This window comes from Pseudoliparis swirei, chromosome 17 (genome assembly GCF_029220125.1).
Source record: "Pseudoliparis swirei isolate HS2019 ecotype Mariana Trench chromosome 17, NWPU_hadal_v1, whole genome shotgun sequence".
Taxonomy (NCBI): domain Eukaryota; kingdom Metazoa; phylum Chordata; class Actinopteri; order Perciformes; family Liparidae; genus Pseudoliparis; species Pseudoliparis swirei.
Genome location: NC_079404.1, coordinates 23,699,623 through 23,724,622, shown reverse-complemented (window position 1 = coordinate 23,724,622; position 25,000 = coordinate 23,699,623). Strand labels below are relative to the sequence as shown.

General features: G+C 40.2%; 3 protein-coding genes across 9 annotated transcripts in view; 1 reads left to right on the top strand and 2 right to left on the bottom strand.

Moving 5' to 3' along the window:
- The window catches only part of LOC130207452 (mitogen-activated protein kinase kinase kinase kinase 3-like), a 39,985-nt gene extending 33,602 nt beyond the window's left edge, over positions 1-6,383 (bottom strand). For 3 of the 6 annotated variants that reach the window (XM_056436075.1, XM_056436078.1, XM_056436076.1), the window contains exon 1: positions 6,130-6,382. In XM_056436075.1, coding sequence (XP_056292050.1) covers positions 6,130-6,225 — 96 coding nt within the window. In that variant the 5' untranslated portion in view covers positions 6,226-6,382. Of the gene's footprint in view, positions 1-6,129 lie in introns of all 6 variants that reach the window. The other 3 variants (XM_056436074.1, XM_056436077.1, XM_056436079.1) reach the window with 2 other exon arrangements.
- A 925-nt stretch (positions 6,384-7,308) lies between these two features.
- On the bottom strand, positions 7,309-14,185 carry thumpd2 (THUMP domain containing 2). Of its 2 annotated transcripts, none has more exons than XM_056436084.1 (11): positions 14,005-14,185; positions 12,733-12,871; positions 11,796-12,095; positions 11,597-11,694; positions 11,419-11,496; positions 10,451-10,503; positions 10,283-10,370; positions 9,992-10,063; positions 8,594-8,708; positions 8,111-8,231; positions 7,309-7,944 (listed from the first exon to the last, which is right to left on the bottom strand). In XM_056436084.1, the coding sequence occupies exons 1-11, from the start codon at positions 14,113-14,115 to the stop codon at positions 7,716-7,718; spliced, it is 1,404 nt and encodes a 467-aa protein (XP_056292059.1). In that variant the 5' UTR covers positions 14,116-14,185; the 3' UTR covers positions 7,309-7,715. The 2 variants fall into 2 exon arrangements, with proteins under 2 accessions (XP_056292059.1, XP_056292060.1); XM_056436085.1 differs by having other exon boundaries at positions 11,796-12,071.
- On the top strand, positions 14,023-24,545 carry LOC130207456 (uncharacterized). The gene is made up of 6 exons (XM_056436086.1): positions 14,023-14,130; positions 19,520-19,720; positions 19,807-19,995; positions 20,625-20,953; positions 21,962-22,134; positions 23,986-24,545. The coding sequence occupies exons 2-6, from the start codon at positions 19,535-19,537 to the stop codon at positions 24,264-24,266; spliced, it is 1,158 nt and encodes a 385-aa protein (XP_056292061.1). The 5' UTR covers positions 14,023-14,130; positions 19,520-19,534; the 3' UTR covers positions 24,267-24,545.
- Positions 24,546-25,000: the final 455 nt, after the last annotated feature.

Below are 25,000 nucleotides of genomic sequence, written 5' to 3'. Positions count from 1 at the left end.
AGACGTATACACATACGGCGTCTCTCTTCCTCAGTTCATGCGCGGTCACTTCCTGTTCATCGATTGCAACCGACCGACAGGCAACCCAAGATGACGACGGCAGGAGACAACATTCAACCGACGGGACACCTTCCTGTACTTGTGTGTGTGTGTGTGTGCCTGTGAACTTTTTTAACAAAAAACATAGATAATCACAACCTGAACTTTTTCCTTTCCCTCCTGATGTTCGATTATTACGAATGACGATTTAAATATATATATGTCTTTAAAAAATACAATTATATATATATATATCTATACATCTATATATAATTTAACTTTTTTAAGACGTATAAATATATATGTCTTAATTTAAAAAATTATATATATATACACATCGTAAAAAAATATTATATATATATACATCTATATATAATTTAAAATTTTTAAGACGTATATATATATATGTCTTAATTAAATAAATTATATATATATATACGTCTTTAAAAAATAAAATTATATATATATACACTACCGTTCAAAAGTTTGGGATCACTTAGAAATGTCCTTATTTTTCAAAGAAAAGCATTGTTTTTTTCAATGAAGATAACATTAAATCAATCAGAAATACACACTATAGATTGTTAATGTGGTAAATGACTATTCTAGGTGGAAACGTCTGGTTTCTAATGAAATATCTCCACAGGTGTATAGAGGCCCATTTCCATCAACTATCACTCCAGTGTTCTAATGGTACATTGTGTTTGCTAATCGCCTTAGAAGACTAATGGATGATTAGAAAACCCTTGAAAACCCTTGTGCAATTATGTTAGCACAGCTGAAAACTGTTTTGCTGATGAGAGAAGCTATAAAACTGGCCTTCCTTTGAGCTAGTTGATTATCTGGAGCATCACATTTGTGGGTTCGATAACTCTCAAAATGGCCAGAAAAAAAGAACTTTCATGTGAAACTCGCCAGTCTATTCTTGTTCTTAGAAATGAAGGCTATTCCATGCGAGAAATTGCAAAGAAACTGACAATTTCCTCCAGCGGTGTGTACTACTCCCTTCAGAGAACAGCACAAACGGGCTCTAACCAGAGCAGAAAGAGAAGTGGGAGGCCCCGGTGCACAACTCAGCAAGAAGACAAGTACATTAGAGTCTCTAGTTTGAGAAAGAGACGCCTCACAGGTCCTCAACTGGCAGCTTCTTTAAATGGTACCCGCAAAACGCCAGTGTCAACGTCGACAGTGAAGAGGCGACTCAGGGATGCTGGCCTTCTAGGCAGAGTGGCAAAGAAAAGCCATATCTGAGACTGGCCAATAAAAAGAAAAGATTGGGATGGGCAAAAGAACACAGGCATTGGACAGAGGAAGATTGGAAAAAGGTGTTCTGGACAGATGGATCCAAGTTTGAGGTGTTTGGATCACACAGAAGAACATTTGTGAGACGCAGAACAGGTGAAAAGATGCTGGAAGAGTGCCTGACACCATCTGTCAAGCATGGTGGAGGTCATGTGATGGTCTGGGGCTGCTTTGGTGCTGGTAAAGTGGGAGATTTGTACCAGGTAAAAGGGATTTTAAATAAGGAAGGCTATCACTCCATTTTGCAACGCCATGCCATACCCTGTGGGCAGCGCTTGATTGGAGCCAATGTCCTCCTCCAACAGGACAATGACCCAAAGCACACCTCCACATTGTGCAAGAACTCTTGAGGGAAGAAGCAGCGGGTCTGCTGTCTGTAATGGAGTGGCCAGTCACCAGATCTCAACCCATTGAGCTGTTGTGGGAGCAGCTTGACCGTATGGTCCACAAGAAGTGCCCATCAAGCCAATCCAACTGGTGGAGGTGCTTCAGGAAGCGTGGGGTGACATTTCAACAGATTACCTCAACAAATTAACAGCTAGAATGCCAAAGGTCTGAAATAAATAAAGCATCCTTAAATGAGTCGAGATCAATAAACTCACGACTCGGCATCAAGATGAAAGATTTAAAAAGGGCGCAAAAAACACGTTTACATTCTGAATGTTATCCTTTTATTTCGTTATCGTCACTTGTAGTGGGTAAAAACACAGAATTAAAATAATAAATAGAGGAAAGATTGTGTGTTTACTGTTAAAAACGTCTTTTTTAAAATGTATAATTACATATTAGAAGAGCCTAGAGGTCATTTTGCATCTCTAACGTCGGCTGCACTACCCGCTTCCCCCACCAGGGCAGCGGCGGCTCACGTCGTCTCGTCGTGGTCACATTTCATGACATCATGTCTCCGCATTGTGCAGAATAAACCGGCGGTTAAAAGCCATAAACATTCGATATGATCCAGCGAGCGGACACGAGGAATTCCACAACGCTATAAATCACTTAAAACCTCTTTACTCAAAGTAATATTATCTCTTTTAAACCTTCTTAAATCTGCCAACTCGTCGTTTCCAAGAGGAGTCAGAAATCGTTCTTTTTATTAGTCTAAATGTGGAGGTGCAACTCCCAGAAGGCTCAGCGACACCGGCTCCACCAATCACAGCCTCGGGGGGGGGGGGGGGGGGGGGGGGGACCAAACAACCAAGCTCCACACACACACACACACACACAGGGCTGACAGCCACCAAAACAGGATGGTTCTGGGCCAGCAGCTGTTCGTCGTGACCCATGTGTGTGTTATGATACAATCACCTGGTTGTGTGTGTGTTGTGCTGCAGGAGGACTAGTGGGAAACAATAGGACGGACGCACACACGCACACGCACACGCACACGCACACACACACACACACACACGCGAGCGAGCCAGATTGACTTCCTGCGCTTTGTTTTTCTCGAGCACACACTGCCACCGAAATTGATTTGTCATTAGCTAATCTCTAATCCCGCCGAAGGTCATCCTCCACTTCCTCATCCGAGCCTTGAGAAGAAAAAAAACACGAGGCCAACGAGAGTTGCGTCACATCCCGCGTTGGTGAACGCCGGCAGAGCAGCTCCGTTACGACAGAACCCGCCGAGCAGGTTTACACCCCGACGGGAAGAGGCCCGGCACGTAGAGACCAACGTCTACGCTGATGTCTCTAAAAGCTGCATTCTCTCTCCTGACCACCAGGGGGCGACTCCTCTGGTTGTATAGAAGTCTATGCTTCATGTGTTAAAGCTGCATTCTCTCTCCTGACCACCAGGGGGCGACTCATCTGGTTGTATAGAAGTCTATGCTTCATGTGTTAGAGCTGCATTCTCTCTCCTGACCACCAGGGGGCTCCTCTGGTTGTATAGAAGTCTATGCTTCATGTGTTAAAGCTGCATTCTCTCTCCTGGCCACCAGGGGGCGACTCCTCTGGTTGTATAGAAGTCTATGCTTCATGTGTTAAAGCTGCATTCTCTCTACTGACCACCAGGGGGCTCCTCTGGTTGTATATAAGTCTATATAATGACTCCCTCAGTAAACATTGTAAACATGAGTTCATGTCTCAGTCTCTAGTTTCAAGTCTTCTTCTATACAGCATGTCATCATTTATACTTTGTGGTCATTTAGAGTCACACAGACCATGAAGCAGGGGGCGCTTTAGGGGCGGAGCTACAGGTGATTGACAGGTCGACACCAGAGACGTATACGGCGTCTCTACCTCGCTCCTCAGTCCAGATATGATCACTTCCTGTTCACCGGTTGGGTGAAAAACAGAATTCCTAAATCTCCGCACCGTATCTTAATTATTCAAAAATATTAAAAGGTGTCTAAAGATGGCGGCCGCACGACCGGCCTCGGCTCCCGAGAGCAGCCGGCCGGTCGCCAGCGGGGAAACAAGTGGCTCCACGAGCCACAGAACCACATATAGGCATCGATGAGCTTTTATCAAGGCCCCCCCCCCCCCCCCCCCGGTGCTCAGGAGGGCGTCCTCTGACCCCCCCCCCCCCTTCAGTTGCATCATGACTGCAGCGCTCGGCTTCAGAGACACAGAGACACCTCGCCACGGCAACCGGGAGAGATACAGAACCGGAATTAGAAACCAACTAGATTAGCTGCAGCAGAGAGGGACACACACACACACACACACACAGTCTCATCACGGTGTTTAATGACCATCCAGAAGCCCCGCCCCTCAGCCAGAAGCCCCGCCCCTCAGCGCGGAGTCAAACACCTCAGAGACGACCAGGAGTTCAGATCTGATCGATCGATACCGACGTCACGTCTCTAAACGGCTTGTTTTTCATACTTGGTCTGTGGTTCTCCTGGTGACCGGTTCTACTGGTGGTTCTCCTGGTGACCGGTTCTCCTGGTTGTAGTTTTCTTGGTGACTAGACTAGTTCTCCTGGTGACTGGTTCTACTGGTGGTTCTCATGGTGACTGGTTCTACTGGTGACTGGTTCTCCTGGTGAGTGGTTCTACTGGTGACTGGTTCTCCTGGTGACCGGTTCTCCTGGTTGTAGTTTTCTTGGTGACTAGACTAGTTCTCCTGGTGACTGGTTCTACTGGTGGTTCTCATGGTGACTGGTTCTACTGGTGACTGGTTCTACTGGTGACTGGTTCTCCTGGTGACTGGTTCTCCTGGTGAGTGGTTCTACTGGTGACTGGTTCTACTGGTGAGTGGTTCTACTGGTGGTTCTCATGGTGACTGGTTCTACTGGTGAGTGCTGGTTCTCCTGGTGACTGGTTCTACTGGTAGTTCTCCTGGTGACTGGTTCTACTGCTGGTTGTCCTGGTGGCTGGTTCTCCTGGTGATTGGTACTAATGATGGTTCTCCTGGTGACTGGTTCTCCTGGTGACTGGTACTAATGATGGTTCTCCTGGTGACTGGTTCTCCTGGTGACTGGTACTAATGATGGTTCTCATGGTGACTGGTTCTCCTGGTGACTGGTACTAATGATGGTTCTCATGGTGACTGGTTCTCCTGGTGACTGGTTCTCCTGGTGACTGGTACTAATGATGGTTCTCATGGTGACTGGTTCTCCTGGTGACTGGTACTAATGATGGTTCTCATGGTGACTGGTTCTCCTGGTGACTGGTTCTGGTTCTCCTGGTGACTGGTTCTCCTGGTGACTGGTTCTGGTTTTCTTGGTGACTGTTTCTCATTGTGACTGCTGGTTCTCCTGGTGACTGGTTCTGGTTGTCCTGGTGGTTCTCTTACTGACTGCTGGTTCTCCTGGTGACTTGTTCTCCCGGTGACTGCTGGTTCTCCTGGTGACTGCTGGTTCTCCTGGTGACTGCTGGTTCTACTGGTGACTGCTGGTTCTCCTGGTGACTGCTGGTTCTCCTGGTGACTGGTTCTCCTGGTGACTGCTGGTTCTCCTGGTGACTGGTTCTACTGGTGACTGCTGGTTCTCCTGGTGACTGCTGGTTCTCCTGGTGACTGCTGGTTCTCCTGGTGACTGCTGGTTCTCCTGGTGACTGCTGGTTGTCCCGGTGACTGCTGGTTCTCCCGGTGACTGCTGGTTCTCCCGGTGACTGCTGGTTCTCCCGGTGACTGCTGGTTCTCCCGGTGACTGCTGGTTCTCCTGGTGACTGCTGGTTCTCCTGGTGACTGCTGGTTCTCCTGGTGACTGCTGGTTGTCCCGGTGACTGCTGGTTGTCCCGGTGACTGCTGGTTGTCCCGGTGACTGCTGGTTCTCCTGGTGACTGCTGGTTGTCCCGGTGACTGCTGGTTCTCCTGGTGACTGCTGGTTCTCCTGGTGACTGGTTCTCCTGGTGACTGCTGGTTCTCATGGTGACTGGTTCTCCTGGTGACTGGTTCTGGTTTTCTTGGTGACTGTTTCTCGTTGTGACTGCTGGTTCTCCTGGTGACTGGTTCTGGTTGTCCTGGTGGTTCTCTTAGTGACTGCTGATTCTCCTGGTGACTTGTTCTCCCAGTGACTGCTGGTTCTCCTGGTGACTGCTGGTTCTCCTGGTGACTGGTTCTACTGGTGACTGCTGGTTGTCCCGGTGACTGCTGGTTCTCCTGCTGGTTCTCCAGCTGTCAGTCTCCCACAGACTGGTTTAACATCAGTGTGTTCCCTGTTAGCTAATAGCTGCTAGCCGCTAGTTAGCCTCGAGCTAGCGTCTTGTTATATTCCTCATTATCGGACCATGAATCAAGTTATTACTCATTAAACATGACGTCACACCCCGTTGACACGTAGCCCATGACCCCCCGTGCCGTTATCCCCCTGACCCCTCCCCCCCCACAGCCCTTTACCTTGTACACATCTCCGTATGTGCCGCTTCCGATCCGCTGGATCAGCTCGAAGTCCTCCTGCGGGTTCCTCCGGGACAGGTCCCCGCTGGAGGTCATCGTGTCACGGAGCTGGGCTTCTTGTTGACGAACCACCGGGCGACGTACGAGGGACGGATATTATCGTTATAGAGAATTAAAAAACCACAACAACAACAATACGGTGTCAGAAAACCCCAGCCCGAGTCCACTGTCGCTCCAACATGGCCGCCGCTGCGCAGTGAGCATGCGCAGTGGACATCATGGCGTAGCCTCTGAAGCGCGAGTGTGACGGAGGGAGATGGAGCCGATGGATGCAACGCGATGGACTTTTCTTTCTTTTTTTAAATCAAGAAATTTGTGGATGAAACTAAAAATAATGAAAATAATTCTAATAACATTTGTATAATTTTTTTGGCAGAAAAAAATACACCTTTGATGAAGCAAAGTACGTTTTTCACTGTAGTAACTGTCTGTTAACTCCACATGACAATGAAAATATCTGGAAAATTGAATCAGCCTTATTGGAATTTGACTTTGTATTTCCCGTTGCTCTAAACCTACATACACAGACCTAGAGACAAAATAAAAACAATAAAGACCAACAAAGAACTACCATGTCAGCTCATTGTTGTTTATTAATGCTCACGGGGTGCAAACAACACAAGACGTTTACATCTAAGGGGGGAAAGGAATGAAATCACTAAGCCCCGCGTGGCCCCACACAATAAAACTGGGCTAAGCCGGGCTAAACGGCGGCAGATGGCGACATTGTGACGGGGAACGATAGCGATATGCCATAATTTGGCGAGAGTTATATGCCGTTTAATAGGCCTCCAAAAAACTATTAAAATCACAATGTTTTGTCCTTTATCATCTTTTTTCATGAAATTTGTTGGCGACACAAAAGGCCAGAAGAACTCCATAAGAACAATCCACTAGTCGGGTTTCTTTCAAATGGAGTTAAGATGAAATCAAATCTAGGATATAGGAGGATGCACTGGGGTGGATTACTGCATGCTAAGCCCCGCCCCCTATGGTTCACCAACCACGAAGAGACATAAAACAACAACAAAGACACAAAGTTACGACAAAAAAAGGAAAAATAACCACAGGAAAAGAAAAGAAGGACCAAAACATCAACACAAAGAGACCAAACAGGTAAAACGTCCAGGTGTCTTTATTTAACACGCGTGAGGACGGGAACAGGATTTACAATAAAATTATATATATATATATATATATATAAATTGTATTTTTTTAAGACATTCCAGAAGTATATTTTATTTTTTTAAGACATATATATATATATATATTTTTTAATTAAGACATATATATATATATATATATATCTTTAAAAATGTATATATATATATATCATTGTATTTTTTTAAGACATGTATATATATAATTTTTTTAATTAAGACATATATATATATGTCTTAATTAAATATATTCATTCGTATTAATCGAACATCAGGAGGGAAAGGAAAGAGTTCAGGTTGTGATTATCTATGTTTTTTGTTTAAAAAGTTCACAGACAGACACACACACACACACACACACACAGATCAAATGTCCGTCTTGACGTATTTATGGATCAGTCCGTCTATCGCACCCAAGCTCACTCTCAGGGTCTCGCGGTGCTCCAGGGAGCGCCGGGGGGGAGGCGGCTCGCGTTGGAGCTCCGCCTCCTGGCCGGGCGCCGGTCCGGGGACCGCCGGGTTCAGGAGGGCTTTCAGGAGACAAGACAGCTGAGGACTCAGGAGGAGAACCAGGGTTCCACCGACACGGAGGACCCTAGAAACACAAACATCATCATATCATTTATATTGATAAGAAGATAAATAGAAAAAATAGTGAGTTTTACTTAAAAATAAATGGGTTAAAAATGCACAATTATCTATTTTTATACAGTTGAGGATCTACCCTGCACATGAACACACACACACACACACACACACACCTCTCCATCTCCGTGAGGATAAGTGGCAGGTTGGCCGCCATGTTGGTTTTGGTGCCGAACTTCCTGCCAAACGGCAAGTCGCAGACGACGGCGTCCACACTGCCGCTGGACAGAGGCAGCCCTACACACACACACACACACGCACACAATCACGGACACGCACACACGGTATTTAAAAACATTCTTACGGTTATAATGTATATTTTATATGTGAAGTGTTTTTGACTACTTTTTAAAGTGCTTTACAAAAATAAATGTATTAATATTACATTTCAAAAGTATAAATGATGCAATGTTGTATATATATATGTATGATTGTGTGTAAACTAAAACATGATATACATGTGATTATCAGATGTGTGTGTGATATCTGTAACTAATGATAATAATAATATTAATAATCAAAAGTGTTATGCTTCTTTTTGACGGACGCATCTTTCGAGAAACAAAAACATTTATGGTGAACAGTTTCTAGATTCTCACTCATGCACGAAGCTTTCAGCAGCTGCATCCTGTCCCCCAGCTCGGCAAACTCTACGTTCTCATTGGCCCTCTGCAGCTGTCCGTCATCGAGGTCCAACCCCAGGAAGCACGCGGCCTGAAGGGGAGATCAGATTAGAGATTATTGGATCCATATATACACTTGTTTAGATCCAATTAAACATTCAATATTTACATTGATACAATATATGAATATATATATATTAATAAATATCTGAACAAATCCTTTCTTTCTTTTAACATCGATACACGTAAAACTAACAACAGTTTAACAACTAAGAATATATATATAAATAAATACACACATTCATTTTTAATATGTATATTTTTATATATATATATTTCTTTAAAAAATTTATATGTATATATATATAAAGATACAAATTTCTTTTAAATTATAAAATGTATTTAAAAATATTAATTTTTTTTATTTGTTGATTAAACTTTGTTGAAACAAACAGTTCAACAACTAGGAATATATTTTTTATATATACAGGACTGTCTCAGAAAATTAGAATATTGTGATAAAGTTCTTTATTTTCTGTAATGCAATTAAAAAAACAAAAATGTCATGCATTCTGGATTCATTACAAATCAACAGAAATATTGCAAGCCTTTTATTCTTTTAATATTGCTGATTATGGCTTACAGCTTAAGAAAACTCAAATATCCTTAAATATTAGAATATCATGAAAAAGTATACTAGTAGGGTATTAAACAAATCACTTGAATCGTCTAATTAACTCGAAACACCTGGAAACACATTTTCAAATGTTTGATTTTGTTTTGCTGTTATAAATCTTTTTTTTTACTTGGTCTGAGGAAATATTCAAATTTTATGAGATAGGATTTTAGAGTTTTCTTAAGCTGTAAGCCATAATCAGCAATATTAAAAGAATAAAAGGCTTGCAATATTTCAGTTGATTTGTAATGAATCCAGAATGCATGACATTTGTTTTTTAAATTGCATTACAGAAAATAAAGAACTTTATCACAATATTCTAATTTTCTGAGACAGTCCTGTATATATATAAATAAAAACACAAACATATTTATTTATTTATATATACATTTTGTTTCAATTAGATAATGTATTCATGTATTTTTTGATTAAACTTGAGAAAAAAATATGCGTAAAACAACGTACACATAGATATATATATATAAAAATACACACATTCATTTGTAATATATATATATATATGTATATATAAATACATTTCTTTTAAATTATATAATTTATTTAAATATATACAATTATTCATGTATTAGTTGATTACATTTTGTGGAAATAAATACACGTGAGAACCAACGACTCCATTATTAGAACACGATTCAGAAAGCTTAAGTGTTTCACACGTGACGATCAACGGTCCCGACCTCGTGCTCCTGAGCCGCTTCGATGAGGATGGTTCCCACTCCACACATCGGGTCCACCACACAGGAGCCGGGCTGGAGGTCACGGACAGAAGGTCACACACATGCAGCGGTCACAGATACACAGACACACACACATTTAATGAGTCTGAACTGAGAGTTAATTATTTAAACATTAGAGCTCATCAGAACTACGTTCACACATGATACAAAAAAAAATCCACATCTTCTCTTTTTTGCGCAATTAAATAAATATATATATATATATATATAAAATAATGTATGTGTTGGTACCTGTATCTGAGCCAGAGAGGCCATCGCCCAGGCAACAGTGGAGCGGAGTCCTGTGGTCTTCATGTAGCTCCGGTTGGCGAGAGGCAACCTGAAGGAGACGCACAACGTGTGATTATTTTTATAATAATTAATACTCCTTCAGGTGAGGCATGCAGAGGAAGAGTTTACCTGGTTAAAGGGAAGCCCAGCAGGAAGTGGTCATTGCTCAGAGACACATTGACCTTCAGGAAAAAGACACACCCCATGATGTTAACATTTTTATTATTATTAGTCATTATTATTATGCACCAGATAATATTAATATTTTTGTAAACAGAAATTAAAAAGCCATATATTCAGCCTGGTGTTTAAAAATGTTTATGTTTTCTATTGTTATTGTTTTTTATTAAGTCTGATTTAACACTGTTTTTTTTTACGCTACAGTTTTAGCATTTATACAAATTTAAATTATAAAGTATTAGCATCAACATATAGAAGTAAAACTTTATTTTTTCCAATTTGCAATAATGTATATTAAATTATGTTTTAATTAATGTATATTATATATCTATTTTTTACGCTACAGTTTTAGCATTCTTACACATTTAATTTCTTATTTAACTTCGCTCAAATATTACCATTTTAACAGCATTGTATTTTATTTATTTATCAATATTTCTTCACTTTATCAGCGTGAATCAGTCTTAAAAATAATTTAAATGGTGTTTAACTTGTTTAAAAAAAACATCCCACAGCAGCAGGAGGCTCACCATTTACCTTCAGGAAGAAAAAAAACCAAACATCATGATGTTAATGATATTATTATTATTATTATTATTAATAGTTATTATTACACCAGACCTTTTCTAAAATATTTATATAAAAAAAAAAAAAACATATATTCAGCCTGGTGTTTAAAAATGTTCATGTTTTCTATTGTTATTGCTTTTTATTAATTCTGATTTAACACTGGGGTTTTTTTACGCTACGGTTTTATACACATTTAATTTCCTATTTAACTTCACTCATATATTACCGTTTTAACAGCGTTGCATTTCATTTATTTATCAATATTTCTCCACTTCATTCGGTGTTAATCAGTCCTGTCAATCATTTAAAAAAACACTTTGAATGCCGTTTAATTTGTTTTCACTCACGTCTAGTTGGGGGTTCTTCAGGTCCGCCCTCCAGCCCAGCAGTCGGCTCAGACCTCCTCCGACCAGCCGGCTCACCTCCTGCAGAAGACACACGCTCCTCTTTTAGTGCTCCTCATTCTCCTCCGGCAGCGGTGACCTTACGGTGACCTCACGCTGACCTCTCGCCGGCGGCGTTTACCTGCGAGCCGAAGCACCGGGACAGGGAGCCGGTGCACTTGCAGCTGACCCTGAAGGAGAGCGCCGGCTCGGGGGGCAGAGCTCCAGCAGACGGCTTCACTTCATCGACAAGACGACAAAGACAATAATAATAAAAATCAGAAATGTAATGAATGTTGGATTCAAGCGTTTAAAATATAAATACAAATGAATGTGAATACCGTGATGCATATTCTCTGCTGACGCTTCTTCTCCTCCATCGTCCTCTTCGCAGCGTCTCTTTCTCTCAGACTCCTTCTCTTCTTCCTCGTCCCTCTCTCTCTTCAACGTAGGGGCTTCACTCGACTCCTCGTCTCCTCGTTCCCTCTCTCCCCGCCTCCCCTCCTCTGTCCTCCTGGTCGCCAGCTCCCCCTGCAGGCGGCGCCACGTCACTGCAGCGCCGGCCCACTGAGAGACGTCGCCCAGCAGTCTGGACCGAAGCAGCGCGGCGGCGTTAGCTACCGACATGAAGACAACGCACACTTTAACTGTGTGTTATTTTGTGTTTTACTTGTGCAATAATAGCTATAAATGTATTGTATATATGTAAACATGTTTGTTCCTGCTAACTAAATTCATACATATATACACACACATATATATATATATATATATATTCATATATATTTAAAACACACAAATACTTATTTTTTCAAACAGATAGATATTTATTTTTTAAACATATATATATATACTTCTTTTTTTAAAAACACATATCTATGTTTATTTTTTAAAACACATATATATATATATATATATATAATATATATATATGTGTGTTTAAAAGATATATATATATCTTTTAAACACACATATATATATATTATATATATATATTTTAAATCAGTTATTGTCGATTTTTTACTGTTTTTGTGTGCTTATTTGCTCATTTAAAAGACTTGATTTGGTTTCTTTATGTCTGTCGTCTGCTGCTGTAACTCCAGTTAATATCTCTGCTGTGTGACTAATAAAGGATGATTTTTATTTGATTTTAATATGACGCCATTATTATTATTATTTGAGAGATTTAAAAAGGTCTGAATTTCCTTTGGAGTTTTGTCCTACAGACACAAAAACTAACAAACAGACACACAAAGTAATAACATATATATTAGTTACCTGGGCCGCTGTGGGGGGGCAGGCGCAGCGGGGCGTCGCTCCTCAGCAGGAGGAAGAGCCGCTCTGCCGCCTTCAGCGCGCTGACTCGGTGGATGGCGGCGGAGGAGCTGAACAACACTTTACCTGCTGTCTGACACACCTGGAGACAACAACAACAACAACAAAAAGGATTGTAGCACAAACACGTGAATGCTTTTGGCATGCGTCCTTAGTATTTGATTAGTAAAAGGCTAAAGCAGGAATGAAATATAAACTGAAACTGACATTGAGTAAGAGATACTGTCGCAAAAGTCAGAGATTTTTGTAAAAGTATTAGCATCATCATATAGAAGTAGTACTTTGTTTTGTCCAATTCAAAAGAATGTATATTATATTATAGTATCATGATTATTGATACAACGCACACTATACTTCCTGTTTTACTAACCTGTGTATAGTATTACTTCTCATTATGCATATATATTAAATACATTTCTGTTTACATTCAGTTTAATCATTTTAAATGATATTGTATTTTATCCATATCTTTCTGAACTATTGGACATTTTAGATTGTATTTTGTTTACATAAACATATTTAATAAGCATTACATATTTAATAAGCATTAAATATGTAGGAGGGAGTCTGAGATCTATGATTATATTTACCATTGACCACTTCTCTGTTAATGTGGACATTAATATTGGGGCTGGAAAATTAGTCATTTATTTATGTACATATATAAATACATATATATATATATAAAACAATATATATATATATATATAGATATATGGATATTATTTTAATAAATGTATACACACATGTGTTTATATACAATTCATATTTTTGTTGTATAGATATTTAGATATATATCAATATATATATATATATGTTTAACATAAAAAACAGATATATCACATAAAAAAAACATTAATATATCATAAAAAAACATATATATAGATATTTAAAAACATGTATATAATATAAAAAAATTAATATGTGTATATATATATATATATTTTAAAAGTTAATAAATACATACATTTCGTTTAAATTATATAATGTATTTTATTAAATACAATTATTTTTGTATTCAACTTTGAAAAAAACAAGTAACGTGAATTGATAAAAGTTTTAAAATGAAAAGTGGTGGAGTGTAGAGGCACCCAGTGTCTGTGTCTTTTAAGAGCAGGAGAAGTGGAACATAACTTCCTCGTTAACCGGAAGCTGGGTTCGCACGAGGAGTTCTGAACCGCCGTTAAAATATCCGCCGCTCCGCTCGCCACTCACGTCTTCCGCCGCCAGCTTCTCCTTCACCTCGCCGATGAGGAACCGCTCCATCCCGTTACCGGCGGTGCAGTAGTAGCGGACGACGCTCCCTCCGGTGTCCGGGTCACTCATCGTGTTCTACGGGAGGTTAGTGTCCGACCGACGCTCCTCTCTGTTACCGTTTCTGTTTCTTCTCCCCGAAAGTCGCCATGTTGGTTTCTCGTTTGTTTACACCGGAAGCGGAACTGCGTCATCGGGCACCGGAAGTGGCTGGTCTTGGCCGGCAGGGGTCTCTCTTACACAGAGAGAGAGAAAGAAAACTGAGGGATTAAACCGGAAGACGGAAACAATATAGATAATTATCCACATTTATCTCTCTATATATATATATAAATACAGAAAATGTATTCTTATTTAATTTTGTATTCATCATATTCAAACTATAATTAATATATATATCTGTAATGGTGTTAATTATTTATATATATATATATTATATATATATATATATATATATATATATATGCGAGGTTTTGGGGCAGGGATGTCTATGTGTACAGATTGTAAAGCACTCTGAGACAAATTTGTAATTTGTGAAATTGGGCTATACAAATAAACTGAATTGAATTGAATATATATATATATATATATATATATATATAATGTTAATTTAATTCGGCAACCTTTATTTAATAAGTAAAAAAAGTGACAAACACACATCATTCTTGTATTAAATACATTAAAAGTGTGTATTTATACTTTTAATATTCACGCACACACTTAAAAACCAAACAATAAACTGCAAACGTGCACGTGCATAAACTCACATTTATCCACGCCGATCTCAGACACTTCGTACGGACACAATACACACACACACAGACACACACACACACACACACACACGCTCCCTCTTTTCCATCTCTCTGACACTGTAATGACCCCCACAGACGCATTTAATCTCCATACTTTATTTGATGAACATTGTTCCGCTCGTTGCCTTCGTGTCATAAACCCTTCACACGCCGTCAGGCTGGCGCGACCTCCCGAGACGATGTTTAATTATGGTAAATTAAATATGTTTATGCAGCAGCCGACATCAGATTTATGTCACATTGCCACGACGGGATTAGTGTCACTCAACCAACGGGTCTTTTTCTCACTTTTATTTTTATTGTATGAATATCCAAATGGTAACACGTTAGAGCCACAGAAGGATTTTTAAGGAAAATTTTTAATTTCCAAATTGATTTCCTAACTTTTCAACAACTGAATTATGAACCTCCCGACATCTAATTAAGAGAGTTATCTCCAAAGCCTCAAATCCACCATCTTAATTGATCTTCAATATTAATTAGAGTGACTTCCTCTGCGCAGAGGTGAACTGGAGGAAACAATATTACATTGTGTGATGGATTACCGGTCTAGAAGATCAAATAAGAACAAATAAAAATATATTACCCCCTCCATATATATATATTTAAAACACACATATACTTATTTTGTCAAACACATAAATATTTATGTTTTAAACATGTATATATATATATATATATATATATATATATATATTAACACATATACAGGACTGTCTCAGAAAATTAGAATATTGTGATAAAGTTCTTTATTTTCTGTAATGCAATTAAAAAAACAAAAATGTCATGCATTCTGGATTCATTACAAATCAACTGAAATATTGCAAGCCTTTTATTATTTTAATATTGCTGATTATGGCTTACAGCTTAAGAAAACTCTAAAATCCTATCTCATAAAATTTTAATATTTCCTCAGACCAAGTAAAAAAAGATTTATAACAGCTGAGTGTTTGTCAAGGCTCAGGAAACCCTTGCAGGTGTTTCGAGTTAATTAGACAATTCAAGTGATTTGTTTAATACCCTACTAGTATACTTTTTCATGATATTCTAATATTTAGAGATAGGATATTTGAGTTTTCTTAAACTGTAAGCCATAATCAGCAATAAATCAGAATAAAAGGCTTGCAATATTTCAGTTGATTTGTAATGAATCCAGAATGCATGACATTTTTGTTTTTTTAATTGCATTACAGAAAATAAAGAACTTCATCACAATATTCTAATTTTCTGAGACAGTCCTGTATATGTTTATTTTCAAAAACACATACACTACCGTTCAAAAGTTTGGGATCACCCAGACAATTTCGTGTCTTCCATGAAAAATCACACTTTTATTTATCAAATGAATAGAAAATATTATCAAGACATTGACAAGGTTAGAAATAATGATTAATATTTGAAGTATTAATTTTGTTCTTCAAACTTCAAGCTCAAAGGAAGGCCATTTATAGCTTATATCACCAGCATAACTGTTTTCAGCTGTGCTAACATAATTGCACGGGTTTTCTAATCATCCATTAGTCTTCTAAGGCGATTAGCAAACACAATGTACCATTAGAACACTGGAGTGATAGTTGCTGTAAATGGGCCTCTATACACCTCTGGAGATATTTCATTAGAAACCAGATGTTTCCACCTAGAATAGTAATTTACCACATTAACAATGTAGAGAGTGTATTTCTGATTAATTTAATGTTATCTTCATTGAAAAAACAGTGCTTTTCTTTGAAAAATAAAGTCATTTCTAAGTGATCCCAAACTTTTGAACGGTAGTGTATATATATATATATTTCTTTTAAACACACATATATATATATATATTTTAAATACAAATATATATGTATATTTTGTAAACACATATATATATATATATATATATTTTAAACACATATAAATATATATATTTTTTTAAACACATATAAATATATTCTTTTTAAAAAATATATATATATATACAGGACTGTCTCAGAAAATTAGAATATTGTGATGAAGTTCTTTATTTTCTGTAATGCAATTAAAAAAACAAATGTCATGCATTCTGGATTCATTACAAATCAACTGAAATATTGCAAGCCTTTTATTCTGATTTATTGCTGATTATGGCTTACAGCTTAAGAAAACTCAAATATCCTATCTCTAAATATTAGAATATCATGAAAAAGTATACTAGTAGGGTATTAAACAAATCACTTGAATTGTCTAATTAACTCGAAACACCTGCAAGGGTTTCCTGAGCCTTGACAAACACTCAGCTGTTATAAATCTTTTTTTTTACTTGGTCTGAGGAAATATTAAAATTTTATGAGATAGGATTTGAGAGTTTTCTTAAGCTGTAAGCCATAATCAGCAATATTAAAAGAATAAAAGGCTTGCAATATTTCAGTTGATTTGTAATGAATAAAGAATGCATGACATTTTTGTTTTTTTAATTGCATTACAGAAAATAAAGAACTTTATCACAATATTCTAATTTTCTGAGACAGTCCTGTATATATATTTTAACACATTTTAATTTTTTTAAATATATATATAAATATATTTTCTAACACATTTATAACTATATATTTTTTTTAACACATACATATATACATATATATTTTAAAGATATTAAATCCATACATTTAGTTTCAATTATATAATGTATTTAATTAAATACAATTATTTAAGTATTTGTCGATTCAACTTTGATAAACACGTATAACGTGAATTGATAAAAGCTTTAAAATAAAATATGGTGGATAAAAAAAATCGAGGCTTACATGACGAACGATTTTTTAATTAAAACATGTGAAGTTGGATTTATGGGGCACGATAATGTTTTTGTTCGTGGTCACTCATTCGTGACCCGGGTAACGACTTCCATCCGCTCAGAAATGGGACGTGGCCACGCAGAAAGAAAACATCCATCATCCTTCAACAGCTGCCGTCGGCATTATTAGCTCCACCCCGCTTCACACGGCGTGATGAATTACTGCACATTAAACAGGCTGCCATCCCATAATGATCAAGGGAAGGGGACGAGGAAGGAGAGGAGGAGAGGGAGTAAATCTGTAGGGAAAGGATGAAGAGTGAGCGAGGAGGAGGGAAAGAAACACAAGACTTCATCTTGAATTAGTCTAAAAGTGTCTTGAGTTGATTTAATGCGTTTTTAAAAAGGTCAACAATATAAGAGGTGCAGGTCAGGAGGAGGAGGAGGAGGGAGAGGAGGAGGAGGAAGAGGAGGAGGAGGAGGGAAGAGGGGGGAAAGGGAAGAGGAGGAAGTGGAGTAGGAGAATGTGGAGCAGGAGGAGGAAGAGGAGAAGGGAATAGGAAGAGGAGGAGGAGGAGTAGGGAAGGGGAAGAGGGAAAGGGGAAGAGGAGGAGGGAAGAGGAGGAAGAGGAGCAGGATAATGTGGAGCAGGAGGAGGGAATAGGAAGAGGGAAGAGGAGGGGGAGGAGGAGTAGGAGGAAGAGGAGGGAAGGGGAAGAGGAGGAAGCGGAGCAGGAAGAGGAGGAGGAGGAGGAGGAGGGAAGAGGAGGAAGAGGAGCAGGATAATGTGGAGCAGTAGTAGGAGGAAGAGGAGGGAATACGAAGAGGGAAGAGGAGGAAGCGGAGCAGGAAGAGGAGGGAAAAGGGAAGAGGAGGAGGATGAGGAAAGAGGAGGAGGAAGAGGGAAGAAGAGGAGGAAAGAGGAGGAGAAAGAGAAGGGAAGAGGAAGAAAGAAGGGGAGGGGGGAAGTGGAGGAAGTGGAGCCGAAGGACGAGGAGCAGGAGCAGGAGGAGGAAGAAGGAGGTGTGTTCTGCTCCCAGTGGATTAGAATCAAGTTCTCAGTGATTCTGTATAATAATTCAGTTTTTAAAGATTCTTTAGTTGTTTTATGGCTTATTTACTTCTTTGCGTCCCTTGTTTGCTCTTCACCTCCTGAAGTATCTGTTTCCTCCTTTTATCACGCTTTACTTCCCGTGTGTCTCACGTCTTATTCTCATATCTTCGTTGTTACAGATGAACAACAACAACAATAACAATAATACAACAACAACAATAATAATAACAACATCAACAACGATGCCTGAACGCAGCTAACTGCCCGTTCTGTGTTTTATGACGTCATAAATCTCTTCTGCCTCGTGAGGTCACATGACCAAACAACAGGGACGTGCTGGAGGACGGCGGCTGCAGTTACAAGCTCCTGCAGCTAGGGGGCGTCTGGGGCTACTGAGGCGCTGCTGGCCTCTTCACTGCAGCAGAGGAGGAGGAGGAGGAGGAGGAGGAACAGGAAGGGGAGGAGGAGGAAGAGGTGGAGGAGGAGGAATAAGAGCAGAGAAGAGGAGGAGGGAAGAGAACTAGGAAGAGGTGGAGGAGGAGGAATAAGAGGAGGGAAGAGGAGGAGGGAAGAGAACTAGGAAGAGGTGGAGGAGGAGGGAAGAGGACGAGAAAGAAGAGGAGGGAAGAGGGAAAAAAGAGGAAGAGGGAAGAAGATGAGGAAGAGGGAAAATGAGGAGGAGAAAAAGGAGGAGGGAAGAGCTAGAGGAAGGATGAAGATTAGGAAGAGGAAGATGAGTCAGGAGAGGAGGAAGAGGGAAGAGGATTGAGGAAGAGCTCTAGACACTAGTGTGAAAACCGAACCCTAAAGGTCAAAGGTCACGATGTGATCAATACGTTTGTGTGTGTCGTACCTCAGGAGGAGCACCTCCTCATGGGCCAGCTGTTCTCCTCGGAGGAGGAGCTTTCTCAGGCGAAGGACGCGATTGGCTCCCTGCTCTACGAGGCCATGTCGGGGGCCGGAGCCGTGCCCGACCTGGGCGTGGTCCACCCGCTGCTCCTGACCAATCAGCACGCCGGCTTCGACTCCGGGGCCCGCCTCCAGGAACAACTGCGACAGGTTTAAAGATAAGATAAGATTTAAATCGCTCGGCGGACAGGAAGCTGCCGTTGCCATGACGACACTAAGGCCTCTCCGGTCCCCAGCTGCAGGCCGACGTGGGGAACAAGGCGCCCACGTACCTGAAGGATCTGATTGGCCGGCTGTCGTCCTTCACGGAGGAGCCCCGCCTGGCCGGCCTGCTGGGATTGGCCGTCACCGTGGCGATGGACATGGCCTTCACGTCGGCCAAGCGGTCAGCCGGGAGAGGGGGGGCGGGGCCAGCGTCGGGCCAGGTGGGAGGAGCTTATATGTTTATGTATTTAAAGTACGGAAGCCCCGAGAGGACGGTGAGAGAACTGCATGTCGGTGGTTTTCTCTCCCGTGTTTATGAAGATTGATTATACGACAAAAAGTGTTCATGTTTCCTTCCACACACACACACGGTACACATATTGTGCGTTATTTAGTTATGAAAGTTAAAAAAGAAGAAAACTTTAGTCCTATTTAAAACACGAGGTAGAGGTGAAATGCAGCAAATTAAATTATATGAATATATATAAATAAATAAATATGTATATAAATGAATACATATATATATATATTGTTTTAATATACATATAAATAAATATACATATGTACTGTAAATATATATCTGTATATATATTAATACAAAAAATATATATAAATATATATGAATAAATATATGTATATAATTTAATAAATATATATATATATGTGTACAGTATATATATATGTGTATATAATATATATATATATATTTGCTATGGTATAGATGACAAAAATCAAAGAAACTTTGAGCGATGATCCTGACATTTTTTTATCCTTTTCACTTTTTTTTTAAAGGAGCTTTTAAAAAACCTGTTCTTAGGTCATAAACTATTATCTCGTGTTCCTCCGTCAGAGAGTTTGGGAGCTGCAGGAGGTGATGGAGGAGTACCTGAAGCGCTGCAGGATCCACCTGAGTGACCGGGGCCGGCTGGTCCAGGACTCCGTCAGACTGGAGGCCCAGCTGAGCCTCACGCTCACCCGGCTGAAGACCAGCCTGCTGGGGGGGGCGGGGGGGGGCTGTGACTCCCGGGCCCTGAGGCACTGGGCCAGCGGAGCGGCCTTCCACACACAGGTGCTGGTCCACCTGGCCGGGCTGGAGGGCCGGACCCACCCGCCTGCTGCTGCGAGGGCCGCGCTGGAGCAGTACAGGGAGGACCTCGCCCAGATCATACCCGCATACAGGTAACGCGAGTGAGTGTGTGTGCGTGTGTGAGAGTTTGTGTTGTGAGAGTGTGAGTGTGAGTGTGAGTGTGTGTGCGTGTGTGAGAGTTTGTGTTGTGAGAGTGTGTGTGAGTGTAAGAGTGTGTGTGTGTAAGTGTGAGTGTGCAAGAGTGTGTGTGTGTGTGTGTGTGTGAGAGAGACTGGTAGAGTGTGAGTGTGTGTGTGTGGGTGGGTGGGTGAAAGTGCGTGAGTATGTGTGTGAGAGTTTGTGTTGTGTGAGTGTAAGAGTGTAAGTGTAAGTGTGAGAGTGTGGAAGAGTGTGTGTGTGTGTGTGTGTGAGAGAGAGAGAGAGTGATAGAGTGTGAGTGTGTGCGTGGGTGAAAGTGTGTGAATATGTGTGTGAGAGTTTGTGTTGTGAGAGTGTGTGGAAGAGTGTGAGTGAGTGTGTGTGTGTGAGAGAGAGTGTGAGTGAGTGTGCGTGGGTGAAAGTGTGTGAGTATGTGTGTGAGAGTTTGTGGTGTGTGTGTGAGTGTGTGATTGTAAGAGTGTGAGTGTGTGTGTGTGAGTGTGTGTGTGTGTGTGTGTGTGTGAGAGAGAGTGGTAGAGTGTGAGTGAGTGTGTGTGTGTGGGTGAAAGTGCGTGAGTATGTGTGTGAGAGTTTGTGGTGAGTGTGTGATTGTAAGAGTGTGTGTGTGAGAGAGAGTGGTAGAGTGTGAGTGAGTGTGTGTGTGTGCGTGGGTGAAAGTGCGTGAGTATGTGTGTGAGAGTTTGTGTTGTGTGTGTGCATGTGTGTAAGTGTGAGAGTGTGCAAGAGTGTGTGTGCGTGTGTGTGAGAGATAGTGGTAGAGTGTGAGTGTGTGTGTGTGTTTGTGCGAGTGTTTGTGTCAGTGTTTGTGTGAGTGTTGTGTTTGCGTGAAAGTGTGTAAGTGTGAGTTTGAGTGTGTGAGTTTGAGTGTGTGTGTGTGAGTGTGTGAGTCTATAACTTGTTGGTGGTATCATTACGTCTCATGCCCCCCCCCCCCCCCCCAGGCGCTTCAAGTCCAACACGGTGTGTGTGGGGAAATGTCGCGGCGGTCTTCTGGCGTCATGTGACCCGTCCGGCGAGCCGCCGGAGGACGGCGCCATGACGGGTCTCTCCGTGACGGACAGCGAGACGGGGAAGAGCGCCACCGTCCCTCTGGCCGCCATGAGGGCGGCGACAGGTGGGCGGGTTTCATTCTCTGTGTTTATGAATCTCGTGTTGGAGACTTCTGTCTGGAAGTGATTTTGATTTTTATGAGAAGTAAAACTCACCTGGAAGAAAACACGAACGCTTTTATTCTAGAACTTGAGGTCGTGGTGAACTTCTGCCCCTTGTGGCCAGAAACAGTAACAACAACAACTTAAAAGATAAAAGTTACTCAGAAAGATTATGCTGCAAGTCTATATTTTATTCTATATTATTGTAGTCTTTATTATTGTAGTCTATATTATCAGTGCTGCTAGGATCCTGATGAGAGTGCGGAAGTATGAGCACATCACGCCCATACTCAAATTATTGCATTGGCTCCCGGTCTCACTCAGGATTGACTACAAAATCACCCTCTTCACCTATCAGTGCATTCATGGAAATGCGCCCTCATATATCAAAGAACTTCTCACCCCACAAAATTCCACGAGGAGCCTACGCTCTGAAAAGGCAAACCTCCTTCTTCCCCCCAGGACCAAACTGAAAATTATGGGAGACCGAGCCTTCTGCTCCGCTGCTCCGAGACTGTGGAATGCCCTCCCAAACCAGCTGAGGACACCACAGACTGTGGATGTTTTTAAAAAAGGCCTAAAAACACACCTTTTTAGAATAGCTTTTCACTAGATTTGAACATAGACGTCGCTGCTTTTATTCTGTTTTATCTAAACCATTTTTACTTTGTAGCACTTTGAGTTTTGCCCATGCAAATTAAAAAGTGCATTATAAATATAATCTATTATTATTATTATTATTATCTTATTCTATATTAGTGTAGTCTATATTATTTTATTCTATATTATTGTAGTCTATATTATCTTATTTTATATTAGTGTAGTCTGTATTATTTTATTCTATATCATTGTAGTCTCTATTATTTTATTCTATATCATTGTAGTCTCTATTATTTTATTCTATATTATTGTAGTCTATATATTTTTCTATATTATTGTAGTCTCTATTATTGTAGTTTTATATTATTTTTGTCTATATTATAGTATTCTATATTATTTGAGTCTATATTTTATTCTTTATTATTGTAGTCTATATTTTATTCTATTTTATTTTAGTCTATATTATATTATTATAGTCTCTATTACTTCACTATATATTATTGTAGTCTATATTATTTTATTCTATATTATTGTAGTCTATATTATTTATTCTATATCATTGTGGTCTGTATTATGTTAGTCAATATTATTGTAGTCTATATTACTTTGGTGTGAGCGTGGTGGAGATATATAAACGTCTTCTTTTATATTGATTTCTACGATTGATAAACACAAATGTCTCCTCCTAGATCAATGATCAATAATCACGCACCTTCTTGAGAAGATCAATTAATGTTCTAGTCATGATGTAGAGGAGACGTCTCATTGGACAACTAGAATGGGCACTCGGTAGAGCGCATACCTTCGCATATCACATGATTGGGCATTGAATTATGAACATTTTGGCATTAGTTGCATGCCAATTGGACAAAAATGTATCGTGCTATGGTAAAAAAAGAGTTTGACCTTTCCATGACCTTGACCTTTGACCCGATTGATCCCAAAATCTAATCAAATGGTCCCCGGATAATAACCAATCATCCCACCAAATTTCAGGCGATTCAAGAACATTTTGACCTGTTCATGACCTTTGACCTTTGACCCGATCGATGCCAAAATCTAATCAACTGGTCCCCGGATAATAAACAATGATCCCACCAAATTTAACACGCATACAAATAAATAAATAAATAAATAAATAAATAAATACACGGCGATCAAAACATAACCTTCCGGCATTTTCAATGCGAAGGTAATAATACTGAATCCAACAGGCAGCAGAAGGGCCGCCTCTGGGCCCGGAGGCGTCGACCTGGACCTCATCACCTCGGATCAGTACGCCGACGCCTACCTGCACCACCTGTTCTCGGCCCGGGGGCCGGTGGCGGCGCTGCAGGACTACTTCACCTCTTCTGATGGGCGGGGGACGGAGGAGGCGGGGCCACGGGACGGAGGCCAATCAAAAGGCATCGAGGGAGGAGGAGGAGGAGGAGGAGGAGGTTTGCATCTGAGTGTCGTGGAGACGCAGCCGGACGAGAGAGAGACATCGGACTGACTTCAGGGTCTCGTTGTAATTTATTGGATTTTTGCCGTGAGATTATTGAAATGCAGTTTAAATCAAAAGCAATAAATTAAAAAAATATTGAAATACTTTATTTTGCTTTTTTGTTTATTGTCAATTTTAATTAAAAAAATAAAAAAATCAATTAAAAATGATTTAAAAAGTGATTTTTGTTTTTCAAACCAAAATAATATTCCACCAGTTGAATATCCAGGATGTCTAATCAATAAAGATGTTTTATAATCTGATTGTATTATTATAAATAAAATCAGAATAAATACAAACTGTATTTGTTTTCTATTTTCAGCTCATTTTAATGTTTAAAGTTGTGAATCTTTTATAAAACACAATATTTTGACATGTAATAAACATCCATGTTTACTTGAAGATACTTTCGTCAGGATGACGTCACCAACAGGAGGAACAGGTGAGACTCACTTGACGCTCTGCTGCCTCACGGTCGGCCATGTTTGCTGAAAGGGGGCGTGGCTCCACCACCGGCCATTTCATATGATGTGGCGCACTGTGATTGGCTTACAGACATCCAATCAAATAGCCGTATTTATTTTATGTCAGTAGAGCTAGAAATACTAGAAAGGTTAAGATGAAGGTAAGCTCAGGCCCTCTCTGTCCTCTCCTCTCTCCTCTTCCCACCCGTCTTTTGTCCTCATGTCCTTTGTCCTCTCTCCTTTCTTTTTCCACTGACCTTTTGTTCTGTCCTCCATCCT

What these genes read in the sequence shown, in the direction of transcription:
- thumpd2 (XM_056436084.1), bottom strand. Translation starts at nt 14,115, where the DNA reads ATGAGTGACCCGGACACCGGAGGGAGCGTCGTCCGCTACTACTGCACC. An exon ending in TGAAGAACCCCCAACTAGAC is followed by an intron (nt 10,504 to 11,418) that starts GTGAGTGAAAAC and finishes TTTTTCCTGAAG; the next exon opens with GTCAATGTGTCTCTGAGCAA. An exon ending in AAGCGGCTCAGGAGCACGAG is followed by an intron (nt 8,709 to 9,991) that starts GTCGGGACCGTT and finishes TCTCCCCTTCAG; the next exon opens with GCCGCGTGCTTCCTGGGGTT.
- LOC130207456 (XM_056436086.1), top strand. Translation starts at nt 19,535, where the DNA reads ATGGGCCAGCTGTTCTCCTCGGAGGAGGAGCTTTCTCAGGCGAAGGAC. An exon ending in TCCAGGAACAACTGCGACAG is followed by an intron (nt 19,721 to 19,806) that starts GTTTAAAGATAA and finishes TCCGGTCCCCAG; the next exon opens with CTGCAGGCCGACGTGGGGAA. An exon ending in CGCCATGAGGGCGGCGACAG is followed by an intron (nt 22,135 to 23,985) that starts GTGGGCGGGTTT and finishes TGAATCCAACAG; the next exon opens with GCAGCAGAAGGGCCGCCTCT.